The following is a 14,604-nucleotide window of genomic DNA, read 5'->3' on the forward strand; positions in this document are numbered from 1 at the left end:
GCGTTTAGAATTCAATTAAAGAATATAATATATCTGAGCAACTTAATTATCAATTAAAAAATATATTTAAAGTATTATTGTAGTTTCATGTAATAAATTTTGAAATATAATGAAATATGAAAATAATAGTGAACGCCAATACCACGTGAATCATGAAAGATTTATTAAACATTACAGATTTACACAGGAGCATTTTCGGTATTTTTTATATTTATATATATATATATATATGCATATGATTGTGCCTTTGGTCCTTAAGTCGGGTGGGCTCTAGGCAAGTCTATTGTATGCAGCTTAATAATTTATAAATCTTTATTTTGCGTAGACATTTTATGTATTTCTCAATATAGCATTTTTATGTATATATATATATATAATATATATATCAATAGAATATCTTCATATTAGAAAATTTTTCTAATTCATATATTATATACATATAATGTATTTATAATAGATACAATATATGATTTTCTTCTCCCATATTTAAAAAAAGAAAAACAATGACACAAGTTTTTAGCTAAATTCACGTAAGCTAATTATTTAAAGAAATTTCTCGGTCATTGAATTTATAATGTTGACATAATGTCCGCAATAATTTTATATATGTTTTTTTTTATTATTTCTCGTAATTTTTACAATGATAGTAAAAAATACGCTATATTTCATCATTTCATATCTCACAATAATATTATATTATATTATTATTATTATTATTCCTGCGAGAAAAGTAACAATTCAAAAACAGTCATTATCTCCATATATTATATATAAATAAAATATTCCTCATATATATCAAGATCGAATAATTATTATTACAATTCTTTTAAATAGTACAATAGTATATAAGTTACGCTAAAAGTAAATATAATTATATAAATATACACAATGAAAAAAAAAAATTGTTAGAAAAAATTTAATTAAATAATTCAAATGTACATTATATAATTTGATGATTGACAAAACAAAAAAATTCAAATCTTGCCGTCGCTCAAATCAAAAACAGTATTAGAGTCTCAAAGATTATTGTGCTTTTGTTTGTGTTTTGTGTGACAGCAAGATGAACAATTTATTTTTTTAAAAAAATAAAAATTAGAAAACACCGCGAGTAATAATTATTATAAGCAGTGTCGACGTTTTTTTTTCCTTGCCTTAAAATTTGCAACTTAGACAATTTCTAAGTCTTTGAGTTTTAACAGCGAGCAACATGAGAAGAATACTTAATTTTCCTTTTTTTTTTTTAAATTTTATTTTTCTTAATCGGACAACGATATATCCACTTTCTTAAATTGATAACAGAGTGTAATTTCTTTCAATAGAAATCTATTTATAATTTAATCTTCATTTTTTTCTTCATAATCATAGAGTACAATCTATCTGCACAAAAATGTTTAGAAGCGACATTCAAGGGTAAACATTTTTTTTTTTTTTTTTTTTTATTTTGATGGAAGCAAAGCAAGATTTTTCTCTTTCACTTTACAAAGAAAAGCACTGGACGGGCTGGCGTAGTAAAGACTAGCGAAAAATGCTAGTCTATCTAGCAAAGAGAATAATATTTTTTATTAAAACAAATTCGATTTTTTTTTGCCATTAGGCCAAGGTACAATATATATATTTATATTAATGCTATTTAGCTTTTTTCATTTTTTTTCTGCTTTTTTTGGTTTTTTGTTTGTTTTTTTTTTTTAAGAGTATGAGATAAAGCTCGACGCGAGGAAATATCGAACTAAATTCATACAGAGTGTGCTCTTTTTGAAAAGTGTTTTATTTAGAAAAAAAATTTTGTTTTTTTAATGTCTGCCCCTTTCTTTTTGCAGTGTCAAGAATTTTACTTTGCTCAGAGTTTGTCAAAGATAAATCGACACTTCACTGTCCCTTTCTATCTTCCACCATAAATTGATCCACTATTTTTTGCATTGATTCTCGAAGCTCGTCTGCACCGCCAGTAATGCCTGATGATCCTGTCGTTGTAACTACTCGCGTTGTTCTCGTTATTCTGAAAATTAAAAAAAAGAAAAATTTAATTCAATTAATTATTTTCTTAGTAATTAATATATTTTTTTTTAATTCCTTCCTTCTTTATTTTTATGTTTTTTTTTCAAAAATAGCAACAATATTCTATTATACTCTATTACCAACAACTTGGGTTATTTTTTTTAAAAGTATTTTTCGTTATTATTATTTTTTCGTTGTTCTAATTTTTAGAATGATACAAAGCTAAATTCTATTATACTTTTTAATTAATTTAATTACTTTTCAATTAAAAAATCCAATTATTAATTTATTCTTTATTTTAAAATTTAAACAATCTTAATCACATTATACCTACATTTAATTAAATTTTTACTTTTTTGTAAAAAGTAATTTATAAAAATTCTCACCTCGAGTGACCCAAACAAGTTTTATGTTGCCAAATAATATATTTTACTAATGTTACGATTTATTTTTTTTATTTGTTTAAACAATTTTTTATATTTTTTTTACATTTTTTTTTAAATATTTTATCTACCGTTTCCAAATCAACATGTGAATAGCTTTCTATAAATTTATCAACATTTCTTAGCACTACTTTTTCGTAAATCAAAAAAAAAAAAAAAAGAATTGAGTTCAATTTGTTACAACTATTAACCCCTTCGCAGTCAAGGCCAAAATCTCATAAGTGGGCCCAAAATGTCAGTAAATTTTTGAATGACCAAAATTTGTACAAATGTGTATACTATGGTATTTAAAGTCGCTGATTACGATTCCAAAGTCAGATTTTAAAAATTCAAAATGGCCGAGCCAATATGGCGGACGATTTTTCAAAAAATGGCAAAAATGATTTAAAAATACTTAAAAATTGTTACTTAGGGGGTTTTTGGGGTCGCTGATTACGAATCTAAATTGAGATTTCAAAAATTCAAAATGGCGGAACCAATATGGCGGACAATTTTTTCAAAAAATTACAAAAATGATTTTAAAATACTTAAAAATTATTACTCAGGGGTTTTGAGGATTGCTGATTACGAATCTATATAGTCAGATTTCAAATATTCAAAATAGCGTTAACGAAGTGGCAGATAATTTTCTAAAAATTCAAAAATTAATTAAAATTACTTCAAATCTGTTACTCAGGGGTTTTGAACGTCGCTGTTTACGATATTCAAGTTAGATTTTGAAAATTTAAAATAGCATAGTATGGGTGTGATTATTATTGTATCCATTTTGAATTTTGAAATTTTGTAATTCTGACATCAAATTCGGAAGCAGCGACCCCAAAAACCCCCGAGTAACAAATTTTAGGCTAATTCCGTCTTATTATTGGGCTCAAAATTTATGTGCGTGTATACACGTCATCGACACCCAAAGGATTAATTAAATATTTGTTTAAACAAATAATTGTTGTAATTTATTAATATATTTTCTTTAACATGCATTGAGAAATATGCAGTTTTTTTTATAATTTTTCAACTTAAAAAACTAAATTTAATAATAAATAAAAATTTGAACTGAAATTATTATTTCAACAATTGTTTAAGCAAAATTGTTTGTATTTATTAACATATATGCAGTTTTTTTTTTACTAATTTTGCAACTTAAAAAACTAAAATTTAATTATAGATAAATTTCAACCGAAATCATAATGTCAACAATTGTTTAAACAAATAATTATTATTTATTGCCTTTTTTTAAATTGCATCTAAAAATATAATAATTTTTTTCCTATTTTTTCAACTTAAGAAACTAAATTTAATAATATATAACAATTTGAACCGAAATCATTATTTTAACAATTGTTTAAACAAATAATTGTTGTTAATTATTACCTTCTTTTACAATTTTTTTTCTTTCCTAATTTTACAACTTATCAAACAGAATATAATAGTAGATAAAAATTAAAAAAAAAAATTTACAATTGTTTAAACAAATAATTGTATAATTATTAACTATTTTCACAGAGCCACAGTGGTTCAGAATTGCAATTTACTGTTAACGATCGGCTGCAGCCTTCAATTTTTGATGGATTTTGACGTACTATTTTTAAAAATCTTCAGCGATAAATTCCCAAATTCCCGCCATTGGGCTGGATTTTTGAATTTCAGTTTGCAAAATTTTTTATTTAAACAAATAAATTAAAAAATGAGCCTACAAAAACAATATTTGTTGTATATTTTTGAAAAAAAATGTTTAAATAAATTATTTAAGTATCTTTTCAGTTACATATTTGGCCAAGGATAAAAAATGCACAATGAAAATTTTTTTTCAATTGTTATTAACAATTGTCATAAACAAATACCTAAAAATAACCAAAAAGTATAGAAACAATTGCTTTTTTCTGCTACAATAATTAAAATAATAGTAATAATAATATTATTATTTTAAATAAATAATTATAAATAAATAATTATAAATAAATAATATTTAATTAATTAAGAGTTATTACATATTATAGAGTTTGAATTACATTAAAATGGTAAAAAAAAATTACACTGAGGTAGGAAATGATATTTCCTTATCTTTAATCAAGTAAACAATTAATTAATAAATAAGAACAATTATGTGTTTAAACAAAATAAACCTCCAGTATGGCGAAGGTAATGAAAAAAAATATTAAAACTTTTGTACATAATTCTTAAAATTCTCAAAAATTAAAATTTTTTTTACCTTTTTTCTTATTTCTAATTTTAATTAAAATTAAAATAACTTTTTTTAAATCTATGTATATTAAAAAGATTTATATACCATTTTTCTTCATTTTTTACCAATTTTTTAAGATTTAAAAAAGAATAAATGTTTCTTTTAATATTAAAGTTATTGTGGATAAAATCCAATTTTTCGTAAAAATTATCTGAAAAATGTATGTATTTATAAAAAGAAATTATATAATTATGTTAATTTTTTTTTTGTACATTTGAAAGAAAAATACCTTTCGTTTGTTTCAGGATCAATTTCTGTCGTTGTCGTTTCCATATAGGAAGGCTCGCTTTGTTGTAAAAAGTCAGATTCTGTCGAACAAAAAAAAAGAAACAAAGCATATCAAAAAATAAAGTACAAAATCAATTTTATTATTCGCATCAATTTCCGTATTTCGACTCGATATACATTTAAAGACAATTACAACTGTGATTACCTCTCAATTTTTTACATCATGCCCAAACAAGGGGATTAATAATTATATAATAATACTAGACACAAATAAAAAAAAAAAGTGACAACATTGCTAAATAATTTACAATGCAAATATAATAAACGCATTTTTAGTCAAGTAACTATGTTCTGGAATTAATTTAATTTTTAATAATTTTATTTTATCTAAGGATATTATTTTTTATCTGAGGATACTATTTTTACTAGACTATATTGATTTAATTTTTATTCTTATTCTTAATACTTTTAAAATGAATCATTTGGGGAAAAAAATAATAATAAACATCGAATTACTGAAAAAGCATTTTGAAAAAAATATTTAAAAATAACTATATTTTACTATTTAAAAGGCATTTTCTAATATAATTTTTTTTTAAATTTTAAAATGCATTTTTTAATAAATATATATTTTTTTTAATTATTTGAAATTTTATTTATATTTGAAATAAAATATTTTGAAATTTTAATTTTTTTCGCCAGAACATATTTGACTAAATATGCAAATTAAATTTTTCAAGAAAATATTATGCCAAATTAGACTGTTATTATTATTTTATATATCTGTATATAATATAAGTAGTGCTACACGCAGCGAGCTCGTGTAAAGCGCTGACAAAAGCTGCTGATTGAGGCATTTAGCAGTTTATTAATTATATGTATATTGTAATATACGAAGATTATATCCAATCTTCTTCATAAACAAAATCATAATTCAACTATATATATATAAATATCATGGCTTTTTATTCCAAGGGGCATATATTCTAACTACAAATATATGTTAGTGTTGTTAGACGAATTAATAATATAAAAAATTCTACTATTTAGAAATATATAAAAAAAAATTCTTAGTTTGGTTATAAGGAAGATTAGCTACTTTCTACATAATTAGATTTAAGCAAATTAATTTATTACTATGGTAATAATAATAATTATTATTATTATTAAAATAATTAATAATAATAATTAATTATTATAATTATTGTTATTATTATTATATTAATAATAAGTACAATAATAGTTACAATAATAAAAGTTTAGATAAAATATTGCTGAGTTATCTTATATAGTTATACATATAATAAATATAGAGAAAACGATATATTTTTCAGCATGTGCTATAAATAAAAAAAAATTAAGTGCTATTTAAAGTGAATATACCTACGTCGAAAATCTTAAACATAAAATTATCTACATATATTTTCTTGTTTGATGGTGAAAAAAAAAACAGGAAAAAAAATATTCACATTCGCCTAACAACCCTAACCTCATCATACCTAAACATGTTCGTTGGTCCCTCTACACTTTAGCTTTATCTTGAGATGCTCATGTAGAAGCTAAAAGAATATTGAAAACAAAAACTAAGAAGTATACTTGTTTATTAAATTAAAATCATAGACAACTTGTTTTTAAAAGTTTAGTTTTACTTGTAACTGCGTGCAAAGTGTGATATAAAGACATTCCTTGAATTTTTTGTTTTTTTTTCACTCTTTGTTATTTGTTAAATTTGTTGTGCAAAATTGAAAAATTCGAAAATGATCATGCATCATAGAGTGGGGGGGGGGTAAGAAAAAAATCATGCAGCTTGCAGTTGTAAATAAAACCTTTTTACCTGAAAGAATATAGAAAAAAAAAGAATTTTTTTTTTCGCCACAGTTTAGTGGAACCAACTGGCGTTCTGGACCTTTAATTACTATATTGAATTGGATAAAAAAGTAAAAAAATATATTTAATAATTTACTGGGATTTTTTTACTCTAGAGTGTTACTTTTTTTAATCTGGCCACGAAATACTTCACTATTTTCTACGGAATATTTAAAAAATCGTCTATTAATATTTTTCAACTCTATTTTCTACGCTGTTTGCTTTTTTTGAGTTGGAGGTTGTTTAGAATAAATTTTCCCTTGGTCATATACATCTCATTTTCTACTTTTCACTAAAATCTACCTAGAATTTTGCAGTGTGGTAAATTTTTTTACTTTTCAATAAGAAAATCAAAATTTTCAATTTTTACCAAAGGCCTACACAGAAAAAACCTGCTACTCATTTTGAAGTGTAACAAAAAAGAGCCAGGTTGGTGGCGCCACTGTTTATGTCGTTTAGCATTAGCTTATTTTGAGATGCAACAAAAATGAAACTAGGTTTTTTCTGTGTAGCGAAATAAGCATGAAAAATCTGTTCCGATCATAAAAAGCTGAAACTAATCTCACTAGTTAGTATTAATGCGATAAATTTATTTTTATGTCACTACGAATTTTATAGAAGATTTGAAAATTCAAAATGGCGTCCCAATATGGCGGACAAAAACTCAAAAAGTTTATCTAAACTCATGAAATTAATCACAACCTGAATTATTATTTTTTATTTGTAATTACGAAACTGTTGTTAGCTTTTGTGAAAAATTCAAAGTAGTAACTCTAAAATAAAACTCAAAAAAAAATTTTTTTTTTAAATATTGCTAAATTGTAATAATTTCAGCTTTTTTATAAGAAAAGAGATGAAGCAGATTTTTCATATTTAATTATCTAGTCTTTATAATAAAAATTTTTTAAAAATCGACGATTTACTTTGTTTCTGGTTTAGAGAATTATTGACTCTAAGAAGAGGAAATTTTTTTTTTACAATAAGAAGTAAAAAAAGAAAAAATGTTAAGATTAAGGATGTGGGATAGCTTTGAGCAGATATCTGTTTTACCGACGAATATATAAATATAACAATAACACTAGTTTTTATACATATATATGTGTCGGTAAAATAAATATCTGCCGAAAATTACCACCTGGTAGGAATGATGATGTCACATTAAAAAAATTTGTGATTACCACGAAACAAACTGCGCTTGCCTTACTATAACTTTCTCTTTGGTAAAAAAGCTCTCGTATTCAAAATACTTTAATACAAGAAAATATGTATTTTTAAAATAATAAAAAAAAACATTGTTAAGTTATAAATTTATTGATTTTGTTTAAAGTTATATTTTGTAATCAAAATTAATTTTTATCAATTATTTTGAAATTGATATTAAGTGCGAATAATTTTAAAAACCTTAAAGAAGGAAAAATATTTTCTTGTAATTATTATTATTATTTATAGAAATAAATTTTTAAAATTCCCTTAATAATTAATTAATTCATACATTAGTTAAGTCGCGATATTTTATCCTAGATCTCAAAAAGATCAAATTATCAAAAGATCAAATATTCCAAAATAGTTAATAAAAATAAATTTTGATTAAAAAACATAACTACTAAACACAAAAACAATAAATTTATCACTTGAAAATTTTTTTATTGTATTTTAAACATTTTTTTTTATCAAAGCATTTTAAATAATAGCGCCTTTTTCTACCAATGACAAATGGCGCACTCACACCTTTTTTGGCTGCCTGCCTGCAGGTTACCATGGCAACGCACGAGTGTGAGTGAGACAGAAAATTTGAATATTCAAATTTTTAAATGTTCTGTCGCACTCACTCTCATGCGTTGCCATGGTAACCTGCAGGCAGCCAAAAAGGTGTGAGAGCGCCTAAAGAGAATTATAGCAGCGCAAGCGCAGTTGCGTTTAGTGCGAATCGTCGCCATCTTTGTAATGGAATAGTGTTATGTAATAGTGTAAAATATATAGTTGTTAAGAGTAAGGAGAAATATCTGCAAGAAAAAAAATGTAAATAAAAACATAATTAATTCGTACCCAGCGTGCCTTGGGGCATGACTGGACAATGTGTGGATGGCGTGCTGTAGGGTACGCGGCTCCAGGGCAAGAATAACCGCAATGACGAGCATCAATACCGCGAATGTCAGGGCCATCCAATAGAAACAGCTTTCTTTACCTCCTCTCTTCATCCTAGGCATCGTTTGTACAACATTGTTCTCTACACTTGATCTGGCTGACTCTATTGAACTGTGTCTCGCTGCCACGTATAAATATTTAATATGCTTTTCATGTACAACAAGTATTTTCATGTTATCTAATTTTTTATTTTTCGCTGATTCAATTCCACTTTTGTGTAATAAAATAGCAGACGCTGTTATTCAAGGTACAACAACAATTATTATTGATGATTCTGACATTTAAAATCGTGTTAGTTTATTCGACATATGAAGCTATATATAAAAGAATCAAAATTTGAGAGTAAAAAAAAATTTGCCACTTTCGAGAAATGTTATAATAACAAAATGTTGTTTTTATAGAGGTTTGTCATTTCGAATAAATTAATTGTTTTCAACAAAGTGCTTTTTTATTATTGGTAATTTCAATTTTTTACTGTACTGAATAATCGAAAAAAATCATCCTACACGTTCTTCGCAACTAAAAAAAGTGAAAAACCAACTTAATCTTACAGAAAACTTGAAAAAAATGGATAATAATAGATAAATGTTACGCTCCACGAGATGAGGAACCTTAGAGGTAAAAAGTTTTAGGTTATGTTTGTAATTTTTTGATTGATCAGACACAAAAAGGATCAATGATATTTGTTTGTTGGATCTTCATTAGATTCAAAATATTCATTAAAAACAGATTTTGATTTTACGTAATTAAAAATAAACGTTTAATCAAACTAAAAGTATCACTTAACATAACCTAAAATGTTTTGGCTTTTAGGTCCCTTTTCTCATGAGAAGACTTAAAAATAAAAAAAAGTATAAAAGTATCTGTCATCGTCGGAAACAAAGAGTTTTTGGGAATATTCCTTTTTTGCTGTCAGTGCAACACTGTAAATGTGGATTCTGTGGATAAAAGTAATCTTCTTTACCAACTGTTGATAATTTCTAGTTTTTAAGAAGAAAACAAATAATTATTACGAAAAGAAATATAATCATAAGAATTATATTAGTTTTCTTCTTCAAAAATAGAAATTATCAACTGTCGGTAAAGAAGATTACTTTTACCTACAGTATCACATGTACAGTGTTGCACTGACACAAAAGTGGTATTTCATAAAATTCGTTATTTCTGACGACTTGCTCAATAAATGTGACGCGATCAGAAGAAAGGGACCTTAGAAGCAAATGAATTATAGGTTATATAAATTTCATTTCTCAAACGTTGCAAACTTAGCATAGCTAAATTAAAAAAATAGATTTCTTAGTTACAAAACATAAACCAGATATATATATATATATATATAAAGATGTACCACAGAAGTTTTCCCTTGAATAACACATTAAATCTTTCTATATTAAAAAAAATGTTTATATCAATTGGTAAAAATATGAAATAAAAAAAAACAAATGCCACTGATATTTAATTACACAAAATGTGAATTTTCAGAGAATATTACTTTAAAATGTCGATGATATGATGGCCCAGAAGCACCCGGTCAGATCCCGTGGCCAGAAGTAAATGAGGAAAACCACACATTGTTCACTCAATCTTGAATTTTTTGTTTGTTTGTTTGTTATTTATTGAAATGTATAATTGAATATCCCAGCAAACCATAGAATAAAATATATCCAGTCGATGAGATTGGTCGAGTGATTTTATATCCGCATAAATAGTTTTCAAAGCCTTTTAAGACCTGTATTTAATTATAAGCGTCATTTTTTCTGTTTCTTATATATTTAATTATATATAACACCTGAAAAGTTGCTTTAGCATTTTGCGCTTTAAAAAAAAAAAAAATTGGTGAAAATCATTCACATGCAATGAACGTGCATCGTGCTAATCTTATAGGTAATTGAAAAAAGCATGCAACACTTAATTCGTAATTCGATATACTGCGCCACGCATATTTGATGAAAGCTTTCGAATACGAAAATATGATTTTGTGATTGTGATCAAAAAAAGAGTATATCTTTAATTCCTTAATACTAACTTCAATCGAATCATTTTTTACAGGTGAAAAAAAATCTGTAATTACAGATATCTTGAAGAATTTTGTAAAAATGAAAATTAAAGATCTACTCTTTTAACAAGCAGGTCGTTTTACGATTTAAGGTGTACTGATTAAAAAAAAAAATTTGTAACGGGCAATTATTAAAAAAAAAAAAAATGGGTTAGCAGGATATGTACATTGCTTACTTAGAATGTTAGCTGTGAGTGAGGTACCTTGGTCGTCTTCCAATGGGGAGAGCTCAGCACCTTCATGCAGTGCCACATCTGATCCGCTAGAACTGCCCAAAGTTCTTCTCTTGCTCAATGATCTTCTTCTTGGTTGTGGCGATCCTTCGCTATCAGTATCACTGTTTACCTCATGCCTATAGTTTTCATTTTTTGGATACAAATCACCATTTCCTGAACCAGGTGACGTATCCAATGAACACTGTGTATCCCAAATTTCTGATTGTAAACTACCAGACGTAACGGATCGCCAAGTCTCCTGTTTTCCATCAGGTAGAGTTTTTGTCGTTGTTTCTGTCCATACCTCCGGTTCCAAACTATCAGATGTTGTCATCATTGTTTTCTTGATTATTTTACTCGTCACCACTTCGCCGTCTTTAAGTAATTCATCAATACCTGGATCAGTCTCTTGTGAACTAGTCGTGACAATTTGTCTAGAAACATCAGTTTCAAATCCAGATGGCAACATTTTTTGTAAATGCTCCAATTCCTCCGATGGAATACTATGACTACTGTAAGTTGTAATAGTCTCTGTAAAATTCTCCAAACCAAGTTTAGAATCAATTGATCTTCTTGTCTCAATAGTTCTTTCATCCCTCGATAAAATATCATCTTGACTCTTTAACTTAATGGGAATTTTACTTTTTGGAGAAAGCGTCTCTTTTGGACTTGTGCTTTCATCATCAATATGAGGTTTTTCAATTTTACGTGCTGGTATCTTGGATTTATTAGTTGTCTTCCGTGTTTGTGGCGATGCGGCGTCCTTAATATTTAGTTCCAAATTAGCTTTAGACGTGTTGACAGTAAAACGAGGGGCAGGAACAGGTTGCATTGTTGGAGCAGAAGTAGCATGCCTCTCTACAGTCCCATCAATCTCAGCCGAATCATGCCCTGACCCATCCAAAAGGACACGGACAAGAACAGGAGCAAGGACATAAAGCACATTGATACACACTAATAAATTGTAACTCTAGCCCAGCTGCAAGGTGGGTCTAAGACTCAGCAATGTTTTTTTTTATGTATGTTTTCAATTTTTTTTTTTTAATGAAATCATGGAACGATGTCAAAATTTAGTTAGTATCAACATTGCAAAAGGATTAGTCTCTTTATAAAAAAAGAACACTCAATGAAACGGTGTCTAAATGTATGCCTGCATTTAATCAAAAGGTACCAAGTTATTCTACTAATATCACTAAAAGAAAATTCAATATTGTGTACTACAAGTATAGACAAGTGGTTTAATGCAATGATTTTTCTAGAATGTTTTAGACAAAATTAGTTTTATTAGCTCACTTATTTAATGTCTACTCTTCTAAATTTTAATCAGTGGGATTTAAATGATGAAAATAGTTGGAATTTTACTATTAAAACACTTCAGTAACATTTCATTAAAAAGCAGTTGAATTATTACCGATTTAAAAAGATCCATCTGTATTATCATTAGTCGGTAAAGCAAACTTGACTGTTTCATCTGCACTATCGTCAGTCGGTAAAACAGACTTTAACGTTACATCTGCATTATTATCAGTCGGCAAAACAGACTTGACGGTTACACCTGTACTATCGTCAGTCAGTAAAACAGACTTGCAGGTTACATTTGTATTATCATCAGTCAGTAAAATAGACTTAACTGTCCCTTCTGCATTATCGTTAATCGGTAAAGCAGATAATTGTTTAAATCTTAAAAGAATTCTACTAATTGTCAATGAAATATGACTGAATTACGGTGAAAATCTTACTAAAGTAAGTTGCTAAATTCCAACTAATTTGATCAATGAAATCTTACTGATTTAAATATTAAATTTAGTGATTTTTCATCACAAACATTTTAAAAAAATGAGCTAGAATATAACACCAATTTAATCAATAATAAATATTACACGAATAGTTCTGTTCCAAATGAAATTATCCAGATAACACATAATTACGTACCATCTGGATATTAGTTTTCAAATGAAAATTACTATAAAATACATGTTTGCATTCAATTTCTAGCTATAACGAATTATATATATTTATTTCAAGAGTGGAAAGTGCCTTGCATTCTTGTATTATATTATATATATAAAGATGATCTCTATATGTAAAGGAAAGAACTGTACATACTTACAGATACAAGATTTTTAATTACAATGGATATTGTACCTTTTAAGTAAAATACACGCACTGCATATTAGTTAGTGTGAAAGCGTCAGCAAGTGCTAACTATATGAAAGATAAAGCTAAATATAACTGAGGGCACCAAAAAAGTAGTTGACTAATAATTTTTTTTTTTTGACCTGTGTCAGCGATTATCTTTTTCATTTTTTTTTTTTTCGTTTTTTTTTCTTTAGTGAGAATTAAATTTCATTACAATACCTGGTTGTCTGAGTTCGAGTGCTTGGCTTGCTAATTCTTGGGCTCGTCTTTCTGCCTCCTCGGTAACGTCTGAAAATAAAGGGAAAATTTTGATTTGAGAAATGAAGAATAAAACGAATTTACATTAAAAGCAGTGAGTCGACAAAGATTAGATGAATGATCTTTCCCTGCATGGCATACCTCGGATCATGCTTCACTAGATTGTGGTTTCCTGTTAATTGAATGATAGAGAATTACTTACTGCGTAATTTTTTTTTTTTATAACATGATCTCTATGTTATACGCTATATATAGAGGAGAAAAAAGTATACACAAAAAATTAAAAAACGTTATGCGGTTTTCTCAAGTTAAAAGCCACAAGAGGTAGTGGCTTTCTTTATTTATTTTTTTTTTTTTTTTGTAAATAAAAAACAGCGCAAAAAACCTGAAAACATGCATCAAACTCAAATAAAAAAAAACAAGTTAAATAATATAACGCAAATAGGCAAAATAATTATAATTAATAGAGTATTTCAAATTTCGTTTGGCTCTTTCAAATTTATTTTTCTATATAATCCCATTGGGAAAAAGAAATGAATAACTTAATTTTTTTTATCGAAAAACAAGACAAGATTTATTATTATTTACAATTATTTCAAAAAGTAATATTTTTTTTTAAATTAATAAAATTTCATTTTTGACCAATGGGAAAATATATTGGAATAAATAGAAAAGAAATTCGAAATTGATCTACTCTTTATAAACTCATATACAGCAATCAAATATATAATTTACTTAAAAAAAAAAAAATTTGGATTTTACTGAAAGTAGTTTTGAACCTTCTATAAATAGTTTCCGCGATAAATCACTTTTTTGTAGAGATCATGATTTCTAAAAGCTTGTTGAAAAAGATACAAATACTAAAATTAATTTTCTTAATCAGTCAGTACGGTTATTATTTTTTTTTTATTAACTAGTGCAAATTTAGTTTCGTAATAATAATAATTATAATTAAAAATACTGTTAGAAACACTAATATTAGTGATAATTAATAATAATATTATTAAATTATTAATATTA

General features: G+C 26.2%; 1 protein-coding gene across 19 annotated transcripts in view; it reads right to left on the reverse strand.

The window, feature by feature from the left end:
• Positions 1 to 139: 139 nt before the first annotated feature.
• Positions 140 to 14,604, reverse strand: part of LOC127281548 (ankyrin-2-like) — a 173,392-nt gene continuing 158,927 nt past the window's right edge. For 12 of the 19 annotated variants that reach the window (XM_051305275.1, XM_051305276.1, XM_051305281.1 and 9 more), the window contains 4 exons: positions 13,546 to 13,614; positions 11,149 to 12,078; positions 4,907 to 4,985; positions 140 to 1,996 (listed from right to left, as the gene is read on the reverse strand). In XM_051305275.1, coding sequence (XP_051161232.1) covers positions 1,867 to 1,996; positions 4,907 to 4,985; positions 11,149 to 12,078; positions 13,546 to 13,614 — 1,208 coding nt within the window. In that variant the 3' untranslated portion in view covers positions 140 to 1,866. Of the gene's footprint in view, positions 1,997 to 4,906; positions 4,986 to 8,817; positions 9,038 to 10,408; positions 10,646 to 11,148; positions 12,079 to 13,545; positions 13,615 to 14,604 lie in introns of those variants that run through there. The other 7 variants (XR_007843051.1, XM_051305277.1, XR_007843054.1 and 4 more) reach the window with 7 other exon arrangements.

This window comes from Leptopilina boulardi, unplaced genomic scaffold (assembly GCF_019393585.1).
Source record: "Leptopilina boulardi isolate dan_hultmark-lab unplaced genomic scaffold, ZJU_Lbou_2.1 LbouV2_273, whole genome shotgun sequence".
In the NCBI taxonomy this organism is placed as follows: Eukaryota; Metazoa; Arthropoda; class Insecta; order Hymenoptera; family Figitidae; genus Leptopilina; species Leptopilina boulardi.